Source organism: Tiliqua scincoides, chromosome 2 (assembly GCF_035046505.1).
Source record: "Tiliqua scincoides isolate rTilSci1 chromosome 2, rTilSci1.hap2, whole genome shotgun sequence".
Classification (NCBI taxonomy): domain Eukaryota; kingdom Metazoa; phylum Chordata; class Lepidosauria; order Squamata; family Scincidae; genus Tiliqua; species Tiliqua scincoides.
This window is the reverse complement of record NC_089822.1, coordinates 271,185,715-271,197,544: the sequence shown is the minus strand read 5'-3', so window position 1 is coordinate 271,197,544 and position 11,830 is coordinate 271,185,715. Positions and strand designations below refer to the sequence as shown.

The 11,830-nt window shown below is 57.0% G+C and overlaps 2 protein-coding genes across 2 annotated transcripts; both read right to left on the bottom strand.

The window, feature by feature from the left end:
* Nucleotides 1-236: 236 nt before the first annotated feature.
* Nucleotides 237-3,584, bottom strand: LOC136640485 (HLA class II histocompatibility antigen, DR alpha chain-like). The gene is made up of 5 exons (XM_066615651.1): nt 3,454-3,584; nt 2,433-2,690; nt 1,994-2,281; nt 1,348-1,498; nt 237-659 (listed from the first exon to the last, which is right to left on the bottom strand). Exons 1-5 carry the CDS (start codon nt 3,551-3,553, stop codon nt 656-658), a joined length of 801 nt encoding a protein of 266 aa, XP_066471748.1. The 5' UTR covers nt 3,554-3,584; the 3' UTR covers nt 237-655.
* Nucleotides 3,585-5,541: 1,957 nt separating this feature from the next.
* On the bottom strand, nt 5,542-11,225 carry LOC136640534 (HLA class II histocompatibility antigen, DR alpha chain-like). Its single transcript, XM_066615689.1, has 5 exons — nt 11,070-11,225; nt 10,084-10,341; nt 9,214-9,495; nt 7,275-7,425; nt 5,542-6,227 (listed from the first exon to the last, which is right to left on the bottom strand). The coding sequence occupies exons 1-5, from the start codon at nt 11,149-11,151 to the stop codon at nt 6,224-6,226; spliced, it is 777 nt and encodes a 258-aa protein (XP_066471786.1). The 5' UTR covers nt 11,152-11,225; the 3' UTR covers nt 5,542-6,223.
* Nucleotides 11,226-11,830: the final 605 nt, after the last annotated feature.

Genomic DNA, 11,830 nt, shown 5'->3' with positions numbered 1-11,830 from the left:
GGGGCAAGTTCGGGCTGCAGCCCCGCGCTCGGCACTCGCGGAGCCTCCGCCTGGCCGGACGCGCCTCTTTGGTCTGCAGCCCGCCGAGAGGAGGATGGGGGTCCCGGTGGGAACCGCTTCTGTTTGGCGGGGGGGGGGGGTGGAGGTCTCCTCTTAGCAGGGGGAGAATAACTGTCCCTCTTCAACCGAGCACAGTGTCTGTAACCAATAAGCAGCACACTTTGTATTTACTTGCTTAATTACATTTGATTTTATTGGGGGGGGGGGTAAAAATCTTCTTTGACCCCCAGGTAGCAGATAGAAGCCTTAGCTGTGCCACTGGCTTGGGGGGAAGCGGCAGAGCAAGTGGGTGGGGAGCTGCTCAATTTTCGCTTTTTAAAAACCTGGACGTGACGTTCTTTCCGGTTGTGACACGACTTCTGGGGCATCGTTTTGAGGTTGGCACCGGCTCCCAGATCTCCCGCCTGAGGCGATCACCACAGCTGGTCCATTTCAAGGTGAGCAACACGATCCGAGTGAGACTGGTCCCATCACAGGCTGGCAGGTCAGGAGGGAGGCCCAGGTCCTTGGAGCAGGTGAGAGAGGAGAGGAGCAGATGGGTCTGAACTGGGGCAGAGGCGGAAGCTGATCCAGCAGGAGGGAACCAGCAATCTGATCACCTGGCGGGTAGGAAAGCAGAAGGGGTGATGAGTCAGGGGGAGGCACATAATGGAGGACAAGTATCCCCCCCACCTCTTATCAGCTGTCTGTCTGTCTGTCTGTTCTGCACATGTCCTGCACCCACTCCTCACTCAGCCAGACATGGCTCCTCTGCCCTCCAACCCATTTGCCCTCCTGCTGCTTCCTCTGCCTGGCAGCCAGCGTGCGCAGTGGTTAGTGTATAAGAGGAGGAGACCGGGCAAAAGCCCCACTTGGCCGTGAAGCCCCCTGGGTGGCCTTGCACCAGTCAGTCTCAACTTGACCTCCCTCACAAGGTTGTTGTGAGGCAAAGCAGCAGGGAAGACCCACGTGTGCTGCCCGAGTTCTTTGAGGAAGGGGGATGGAAACACCGCCTAGAAGAAATAGATGCTCCCTCTCTAAGCCAAACAGCTGTCAGCTGCAGTCCTGTCCAGATTTTCATGGGAGTAGTCTGACCAAGCTCAATAGGACTTTCCTCTGAGAAAATGCACATGGGACTGCTCTGAGGGTCAGAATGCCAGATGCAGGACAAAGTGACTAGACCTCATGAAGGAGAAAAGGAATGGCCGAGAGAGAGCAGCCAGTTTCTCCTGCCCAGGGAAGGAACATGAATCCCCCTCCCTCCTTCCACTCCAGGGCCTGCTGCAGCTGCCCTAGGCTGGAACTCACAGGGGACCTTGGCGGTGGCGGGCTGCATTCTGCCGCCTGCTCCTGACCGCGAGGACGGTGCCCACCATGATGCCAGCAATGCCCACGGCCAGGCCCAGGCCACACACCACGTTCTCCACCGTCTCCGGGAGGGGCTCCGGCATGTTGGCATCTAGGAGAGGAGAGATGGGGAGCGGCAAAGGTGGAGGGCAAGCAGGACCTAGACGGGCCTGTGCCCCCTGACTCCAGACCCTCTGAGGGCTCTGCTGCCCCTTTGAGGATCCCAGCAGTGTCTGTCCCGGGCAGCTCATCCCCTGCTGCCGCTGGATTTCCTTGCAGGCCCCTTCGGAATCCAGGCAGCATTCTGTGCTCCTGCCAGTCCTCCCTTCCTGCTTGGAGGCGCTGTTCCTCCCGGTTCCTTGTGCCTGGCTTGGATAGCGAGTGCAACGGTGGAGGCAAATGGGTGGGTGGGCAGCAGAGGGACGATGAGGCTGCGCAACCTGCAGAGGCGCCCACCATGTGCACACCACTCCCTGCTGAGCCCCCAGCCCCTCCCCGGCCACTTCCAGGACTGGGGGGCGGAGCAGGTCACCTCCCAACCTCAGCCCTTCCTGCTCTCCTCCACAGCACTGTGACCCTCCCTTGCCCCCCCCCCGGCGAGCCTTACTCCACTCGGTGTCCAGGGGCCGCTGCAGGCCCCAGTGCTCCACGCGGCAGAAGTAGGTGTCGTCGGGGGCCGGGAGGAAGGCCAGGTAGGAGAACGTGCGGAAGGAGTGGTCCGCGCGGGGGTAGAAGTCCGTCCGGGCCACGCGGCCCTCCGCCTCCACCTCCCGCCCGTTCCGCAGCCACGAGACGTTCAGCACCGGCGGCGAGAAGCCGTCCACCAGGCAGACGAGCACGTTGGGCTCCCCCCGCGCCACCGGCCTCTCCGGGAACACCGTGGCCCTCGGCGGGACTGCGGGCAGAGCAGGCGCGTCAGTCGCGTTCACACGTGTGCGTGCACACACCAGCAGGAGAGTGCGGGAAGCCGAAGGGCCCGGAGCCGGACTCTGCCCCCGCCTGACCGCCCCCGGCTCAGGCAGCGCCCCCCCCCGCACGGGCAGTACCGTTCTGGGCGGGGGTGTAGTTGGAGCGCCGCATGAGGACGTCCAGGTTGGAGCGGAGGGTGGCGAGGCTGCCCCGCGCGCCCCCGGCCTGGAAGCCGGTGAACTCCTGGAACTCGGGCAGCCGCCAGACGCTCTCCCTGCGCTGCAGGTCCACGTGGAAGATCTCGTCGCCGTCGAAGGCGAACAGGAACTCGCCGGGCCCCTGCGCGGAGCTCAGCGTCCGCTGCACGAAGGACACCTGCGAGAGCACGTCCTCGCCTGCGGAGAGGGCGCGGGAGAGCATGTGCAGAGGGCCCCGCCGCCGGGAGCGCGCCCTCTTCTCTGGCTGCCCCTCCCCGACTGGGGCTGCGCCAGACTCTGCCCCCCCACTCCTGGCTCCCCTCCTTCAACACCGCAAGGAAATGAGGACTCCCGTGTCCGCAGCGCTGGGGAGCAGCGACCCCCAGTTCCTGCCCTCTGGGCCCTCGCTCCCTCCGGATGCCCGCACCGCAGAGGACATCCGGGAAGCGAGTGGCAGGTCCCGTTTCCCAGCCGCGTCTCGCCCGCATTGAGGAGGGGGCTGGACTAGATGACCTTCGGGGATCTTCAGGCCTGTCACTACAGGGGGAAATGAAGACCAAGCCCCCCAGCCTGGTCGTTTTGCGAGCGACACTGACGCTGCCGATAGGAGGGGCGTGGGGTCTCGAACCCCCACCGGACTGAGCACCAGCACTGCACAAGGCTGCAGGCAGGCAGACTCCCCTCCTCCGCAGCAGTTGCGCAGGTGAGAAGTGCGGTCCCTGCCCCGAAGAGACACAAAGGAGCGGAGCGGGACGGCTGCCGCCAGGAAGGGCGGGCTAGAGATGGCGGAGGGTCTGACTGCGCGGGGATCGCGTGTTTCTGAAAAGGGGGCACATTTTGGGAGACCCCCCGCCAAACAGAAACGAAGCAAGACATGACGTGGAGAGCGCTGCATCCCTTTACTTGCTCTCTTCAAACCCCCCCCCCCGCACTGCGGAGGGTCCCCGGGAGCCCCCCTTACCTGGCCCAGGCTCCGCCAGAGCCCGCAGGGCGAGCAGCAGCAGCGCCAGCCACGGGCGCCCAGGGAAGCCCCTTCGCCCCGCCGCCGTGCCCGGGGCCATGCCAGGGCGGGAGGCAGCGACTGGCCCGGCCCGGAGGGGTTCCCGAGCTGCGCCCCGCAGCGGGCGCGTCCCGGAGGGCGGAGCAGCCAATGGCCTCGGTGCCCGGCGCTGCGCAGGCTGTTGCCGGGTGACGGAGCCCCAGCAGGAGACTCCCCGCCACTTCGCCTCCCGCTGCTGCGGACTGGAGAGTGCGCGGGGCAGAGGCTGCGCTCTCGGAGTCCCTGCAGCCCCTGAGCCCAAAGGCGCGGCTCGGCGCCCTGCGGAAACCCTGACCTTTCGGGTGGTGGCGAACTGAGTAGCCCCATTGCGGGTTACTTCCCCGACCCAGGAGAAGGGGACAAAAGTCCCCTGCCCATGACAGCCCACAGTGCCAGCGAAGCTGCGCGCCCTGATTTGCTTGGATATAAGGACCAATCGAAAATTTCCTTTTTAAGGCAGAGATTAGGAAGAGTATTCAAAATTTCAAAAAAATCCCTTATTGAGAAATGTGATGCAAGTGTGGAAGCAGTGCAGGAAAAGGTGAAGAGCAGAAAGAGCCCCGCCAATCAAGTCACGGAATTCGGAAAAATTTCCAGGTAATCTTTACAAAGAGTCAAGGGGAATTTTGAAAAGAAAGATTAGTAGATAAAGGGCCCGATCCTATCCAATCTTCCAGTGGGGTGTGCACTGCATCCTGTGGTGGAGGGGCGGTCATTGGGGTCTTCTCAAGGTATGGGAACATTTGGGGCTGCATTGTGGCCCGCCGGAGCTGGAAAGTTGGACAGGATTGGGCCCTAAAGGACTGGATTATGAATCTGAATGCCCGTGAAAAAATAAGGGAGAATTTGCACACAGAAAGAATTTCTTGATTTCATAGTTTGCAACTGGAAAGTTGGATAAAAGAAATAGAAAAAGAAGTTGGAAATGGTAGAAAACTGAATTTGAAGAAATAATGGTTCAGAAAGAGAAGGAAGATAATAAAGCAGGATTTAAAGGTAGGTTTAGTAAGATATATAAGATTTTAGCAGAAAAGAAGGAACAACATCAAAGGGCGCAATCCTAACTAATTTTTCAGCACTGAGGTAAGGGTATTGCAATTTCGAGGTAAGGGAAGGAACATTGACTTACCTTGAGAAGGTCTCCGTGACTGCCCCCCAACTGCAGCACATGCCCCACTGGCAATAGCTATGCCAGTGCTGGACAGTTGGTTAGGATTGCACCCAAAGTCTTAAAGAAGTTTGGCAGAAGGATTTTGAAGAGGAAATAAATACTGAAGAATGGGAAAATATATGGAATAAAAGAACTGGAAAAATGAGGTCTTATTAGAAGAAAACTATTTTAAAGTAACTCCTGTTAAATAAAATGTAATCAACCCAGTTATTTCAGCTGAATGTTGGAGAGGTAAACAAGATGTAGGTGCTTATCTGCATATGTGGTGGGGATGTAAAGATGTGAAGGAAATATGGACCGAGGTGTTTAAGGAAAGGAGTGAAGTTGTTGGACAGGACGTGAAAGCAAATCCTAGAATTACATTATTAAATAGATTTGGAGAAACATGTTAGAATTGGGGGGGAAAAGAATTGGTAATAATTGTGGTGGCAGCAACAAGAATGATGATAGCAAAAAATTGGAAAGTTATGTTTAAGTTTAGGTGGGCGGATTGTATGGGGAAATAGGGGATATCGCAGCCAAGGATAAATTAACGAAAATAAATTATTTTAAGGATATTTAAAATGTATTTGTTAGATATCTTTTTGAAAAAGGAAAAGGGAAATACCCCAAAACAAATTCATTATTTTATTGGAGGGAAAGGGAATATGTGAATTTGGATGGATGATAGGAGTAAAAGAAAGAAAAGGAAATATGAATTATTTACTAATAAGTGATATCCCAAAGCTAGTGGGGGTGCGTAATTGTGACTATCTCTGTGTTGTAGTTGTTTGTAAATTAAATAAAAATAAAAAATAAAGAAGAAAGACAGGAAAAGCACAAACAAAACAAATGAAAACTTGTCTCCAAAATCAAGTTTTATTCATGTCTTTTGGAAACAAAGGAGCTCTGGCAAACTGATACAGAAGCAGGAACTGGGAGCAGGAGTCCAGATCTGCCCAGGACTCCATCTGAGCCCTTCAGCACACGGTCAGGGGGTCTGGTCCAAGTTCTGCTGCCTCTGAAAGCGTGGGGAATTCATGCCATCTGCAGGACAGGCCTGAGAGTTTTCTGCAACTCATTCTGTGCCTGATATTAGGGGCAGAATTCAGCGCGCTAAGAACGTCACCTTCTGTTCAAAGAAAATCCAAGTTTCCAGCTCTTGTGCCTGTGAGGTGAGACTTGGAAAACTGTGTGAGTGGGGCCTGGTGAGAAGTCCACAAGAAGGGGGGTGGACGTGGCTGCCCCTCAAAGGTCCTCCCCCTGTGAACTGCAGAAAGGAAGCCTTTGTGTGGAAGGGCAGATTTTGCAAGCCCTGTGGTTGGTGCTGGGCTGAGTTGTTCCCAGGCCAGCTCAGTCACATCAGACCCCCCAGCTTTTTCTGTAGCCGCCTGGGGGCTGTGATGGGAGCCCAAGAGGTCAGTCAGGAGCAAGTACCGGGTCCTTCAGGCTGGTCACAGCAGCAAAGCCTTAGCAAGAGACACAAGCAAGAGGCTCAACTGGCGCTGGGGAGAGGAGGAGTCTGTCTGCTGCTGCTCAGGGTTATCTGCAAAGGAAGGAAGGAGAGATGCTATTAAGGGGGAGGCACCTTCCTCCTCCTCCTCTTGGACCACAAGACAGATGACTTCTGCAGCTCGGCCCTTCCCTGCCTCCATACAAAACATTCCCTTCAAATCTAACTTCTCTGAAGGAAAATTCATGCTTGGGGGGAAAGAGGTTCCTCTCTGCTGTCAGTCATCCTGGAAGCAAAAGTCTGGGCTTCCTCCAAAAGACATGAACCCCCCCCCCCACACACACATCTTTCTCCCTCCCTCCCTCCCTCCAGATGAACTGTAATGGAATCGAATCCCAACCAGCCCCCCCAGGAGGGCTGCAGGGGGTGCCTGCCCCAATTCTGCCCTTGTCCAGGTGAGATGCCTTCTGCCACTGCCAGGCAGATCTAAGCAACTTTCATTATTACATCATACTCAGCACTTGGGGGGCTGCACTCACAAAGGCCCTGCCACTGACCTGCTCTTTGGGAGGAGATTTCTGGCCCCTGCCCTTCTTCCCACAGCTCTCCCCTCTCCCCCATTGGCACACAGGGCCCCCCCAGCTGCTGCCACACTGAAAGTGTGAACAAATTGTTGTGCCTGTCAAGGGACTGAAGCGGGACTGCTGTAAACGGGTCTTCAGCCTGCTTCTGAATGCAAGTTCTGAGAAGTGCTACAGGGTGGGGGAGGAGCTGCTGCCTTCCTGCCCCCCTCAGGGGCTTTCTTTTGGGGCAGCTGGGGGGTCGGTGTGGGAAACTGGATGTTGGGGCTAGATGGGTCCTGGGCCTGATCCAGGAGCTGGGGGTCTTCCTGGGCTCTGACAAATGGGGGCCAACCAGGATCTGCCACAGCACCCTGGGGTAGAAAACTGTGTCTGCTGCTCCTGGGGGGGGGAGCAGGTGAAGTGGCCCTCAGCAAGCTCCAGTCTGGGGCCTGAAGGGAACGCAAAGGACTGAGAGAGCTGCATGGAGATCTGAGCACCCTAAAGCAGGACCACATCCCTCTGCACTGCACCAGAACCCACACACCCCCTGTGCACATCAGCCCCGAGAGTGACTCACCTGGCACCCCAGCGACGGCCGTCCTCATCCCCCTGCCTGGCCTTGAAGCACAGGATGGTGCCAGCAATGATGCCCAAGATGCCCAGCGCCAGGCCCAGGGCGCAGATCACGTTCTCCAGTGTCTCCGGAATGGGAGTGGGCTCCTTGGAGTCTGGGGGGGGGGCAGAGAACAGACAGGGAAGGGTCAGCTTGGGCTGTGGGTGAGGAACCGAGGAGTCTTGCCAGTCTCCTACCCCAGCCTTACTTTCTGCACCAGGGGACCAGAGATCCCTGCCCCACACACTTCTCCTTGGGGCTCTCCTTGCAACCCCATCAGGGGCCCCATAAGCAACACTTGGCTGCTACCCAGTGAAGAACTGACTGTGGGGCTGTTCTTATGCAGTCACTGCAGAAAGGCTGTTCTGGGCACAGACTTCTGTACTCCGACTTTCCTTCTTTTTCAGAAAAACAGAAGGAAAAGACAAGTTGCTGGTTCTTGAGGGCTGCAAAGATGAAGGTGAAGCCAGCAACAGTGGACCAGGAGTGCAGTTGGGGGGGGGGCTGGAGCTCAGGGCTTCTCCCGCAGCAGGAGCGGTGATGTCATTAGACGGAGGGCTCAGGAGTTTCCTCTGAATCTCTTCAAAAGGATCTTAGCTGAAAAGAAGCCTCAAGTTCATCAGGAGGCAAACTGAGGAAAGTGCCTGGGAGGGTCTTGGCCAGGACTGGTGATAAACTTCTAAAAAAAATGTCATGTGCCCAGGAACCTTTTGAGCAGCTGATCATTTATTAATATAATTGTAGTTTCCAAATTTTTTTATGGAGAAAGAGAACAAAATGCCTGAATGTATTTTTTAAAAAGTCTGTTTAGGCAATCGATTTACTGCTTCATTTGGCAGTATCGATAATATTTATTAATTTATGAGCTGAGTTTAAAGAGTCAAGGGGCACCATTGCATGGTTGCGCATCAACAAAATTTTTCAGGTGCCACATTGGGTGCGTGTTCCATAGGTTTGCCACCCTGGTCTAGGCCATCATCTTCCTCAACGGCATCCTGAGAGACAGTATGAAGCTCTTTTAGCCTCTGTAAAGCTACAACCCTGAGCAGATTAATTTGGGATGAAGTCCTTCTGAAAACTGTGGGTTATACTTCAGAGGGAACCTGCATCGGCTAGCACTCCTATTTATTTGGGATATTTTAAACCCCATCTTTCAGTGTAAATGCAGCTGCTCCAAGAGGCTAGGATGATATGAGCCAGATCTCTAAACAAAACACATTTCAAAGTAGGACTAAGGGCCCAATCCTATCCAACTTTCCAGCATCTGTGCTGCCGTCATGCAGCCCCGAGGTAAGGGAACAAATGTTCCCTTAGCTTGAGGAGGTCTCTATGACTGCCCCTCCACCACAGGATGCAGTGCACGTCCCTCTGGCACTGCTGCACTGGCACTGCAACATTGGATAGGATTGGGCCCTCAGGCCGCAATCCTAGCCAACTTTCCAGCACTGACATAAGAGCAATGCAACTTTGAGATAAGGGAACAAACACTGCCATACCTTGAGGAGGCCTCCGTGACTGCCCCCCAACTGCAGGATGCAGCACATGCCCCACTGGCACAGCTATGCCAGTGCTAGGAAGTTGGTACTAAGTGATGGGAGAAAGGAACAGTCCAAGGACCAAGTTGAAAGTTGACTTTTGGGCCTTGTTGGAGTCTGCACGGGGCATGGTTGCAGCAAGCCCCTGCACATAAAATGTCCCACCACACCCCTGAAGGGGACTGAGCAGGACTTGAGTGTGGCTCCTCTTCTTCCTTCCTTGGGCTGGCAAAGGCAGAATCAATCCTGCCACAAGCAACTGGGCTTCATTCGCACACCTTGCTCAGCTCCTGACAGCTTTGCTTTCCTTAGCCAAGAACCTGACTTGCTGTGTTTTCAAAGCACAGAATCAACCCCGTCCTGCTTACACCAGACTTTGCTCAGGCTCTCGGTCAGGCCCCAGTGGTCCACTTTGCAGGCGTAGAAGTCTCCGGCCTTGGGAATGAAGCGCAGGTAGGAGAACTTGCGGAAGGTGCTGTCCGCTTTGGGGTAGAAGTCGGTCTCTTGCACACCCTGGGAAACCACCTCCCCGTTCTTCAGCCACGTGATGTTCAGCACTGGGGGAAAGAACTGGTCCACGAAGCAGATGAGCACGTTGGGGTCTCCCAGTTCCACAGGGTTTTTGAGGTACATTGTTACCGAAGGAGCAACTGCGAAAGGAACAAGGTCAGTGCTGATCTCTGCCTGAAGACTCCTTCCTTCCCCACCCTGCCAGCCCTTGATCAGAGTCTCCACCCCCCACCCCAGGCCTTGGAGCCTCTGTGCGGAACTCCCTCCTGCTGTTCCCAGGAGAAGCAGCCAAGCTGAGCTGGGGGGGGGGAACCAGAGTCTTGATCCCATAGAAGGAGGTGGGGTGTGGATGCATTTGCAGCACTAACTCTCTGCAGCACTACCATCTTTCCCTTGGGCTGCTGCTTCTGAAGAAACAAACCATGCCTCTGAGCGTACGCAGAGTGGCAGTGGAGTCGCCAGGGTTTGTGTCCATCGCCCGCCCCCCTGCTGGTGTTTTGACTATAACTTCTGGCAGAACAGAGCTATTTCAATGTGGTTTGTTCCACACTGGAGGTTCCTGGGACTTTCCCTCCACTGTTCTGCTTTCCTCTCCTCCAAACCTCTCCAGCTTCGCTCTTTCCTTTCTCTCTGACTCTCCCCATTTCGCGCAGGGCTCCCTGGTGTAGGCGGCCTGGGATGTGACCAGCACCCCCGAGTGGGGGGAGGACGGCCCAGCCCCTCTGTACCTTTCTGAGACTGGGACCGGTTGCTGCGCTTCATCATGATCTCCAGGTTGTTCTTGAGGACGGCCAGGTTGCCCAGGGCTCCTTGCGCATCGAAGCTGGCGAAGCTGGTGAAGTCGGGCAGCCTCCAGACGGTCTCCTTCCCGGCCCAGTCCACGTGGAAGACCTCCTCCTGGTTGTGCTGCTCCAGGAACTCCCCGGACTGCTTCTGCGAGGGGAAGCTCTCCTGGAAGAAGTCCAGCTCCACGAAAGAGTCCTCCACTGATTGGGGGGGGGAGAAAGTGAGCAGAGGCAGGGACACCCGCCCTCTCCAGCACCCGCCAGGAAGGGGCGCCAGCAGAGGGGCCAGTGGACCTGTGCTCCAAGTACCCTCCCCCCACCTCTTCCAAGAACAGCCCTGATGACGACCCCAAGGCTGAGCTGGGCGGGGGGCCTGTTCCAGATCAGAGGAGCAGAGAGTCTGCCTGCGGCACTCCTAGCGCTAGTCAAGCTGCTTCTGGCACACACACCCCCCCAATGTCCAGGGCGGGTCCCAACCAGGCCCCTTCCTGCTCTCTCCTTCCCCACCCCCTCTGTGGAAGGGGCGTCACCACCAGCACATCCCCTCCCCTCCCTCACCTCGGAGCTGCGCCCGCCAGGCAGGTCTGCATTCAACGCCGCCACCCCCTCCCCACCTCTCCTGGTCTCCCCCCTTTGAGGATCCGAAGGTCGCTGCCTGCCTTGCCGCCCCTCCCAGGAGGATCCGGAGACGCCCCCGCGAACATCGAAGCCCCCCCCCCCGGGACGCGGCGCAGCAGGCGCGGAGGGAAGAACCTTCGGCGGGGGGGGGGGGCTTGCTGCCTGACTGCCATGCTCAGCACTGCTCGCGGGGAGGACTGCGCTGCGCTCCCCCAGCCTGCGGTGGGTCCTGCCTGTGCGGGGGCGATCTGAGGAAGGACCCCCGGCGCCAAGCCCCCCCTTCCGGCTGCCCCCGAACCCTCGGCCCTCACCTGCGACGGGGGCGGCGCCGGGCAGGGCGAGCAGCGCCAGGAGGCCGAGGGGCAGCGACAGGATTCCCGCCGGGACCCCCATCCTGTGCAGGCGAGAGAGGCGCGTCCGGCCAGGCGGGCTCCGCGAGTGCCGAGCGCGGGGCTGCCGCCCGAACTTGCCCCGCCGGGCTGGGGAGCCGCGACGCCTCTCGGCCAATGGGAAGAGGGCTCCGCGCTGACCCGCCTGTCGCCGGGTGGAGCCTCCCCGGCAGCAGCCGCAGCCGGAGATGGAGGCCGGAGACTCCGGGGCAGAGGCGTTTTCCCTCTGGGCAAAGGGGGTTAGTGTCTGTCCTAACCCGCCCAACACTCAATTTTAGTGGATGTCCCCTGGTTCTGGTGTTATGTGAGAGTGTAAAGAGCATCTCCCTATCCACTCTGTCCATCCCCTGCATAATTTTGTATGTCTCAATCATGTCTCTCTCTCTTTTCACCCTCTGTCTTTTCCCTCTCACAGAACAGCAGAACCAGGGGACATCCACTAAAGTTCAGTGCTGGGAGAGTTAGGACAGACAAAAGAAAAGATTTCTTCACCCAGCATGTGGTCAGTCTGTGGAACTCCTTGCCACAGGATGTGGTGGTGGCATCTTGCCTGGTTGCCTTTAAGAGGAGATTGGACAAATTTCTGGAGGAAAAGTTCATCATGAGTTACAAATCATGGAAGGCCTGTGCCCGTGGTAAGAATGTGCCCCACTCCTGGCTGGAGGTCCACAGCTCCCATTCCG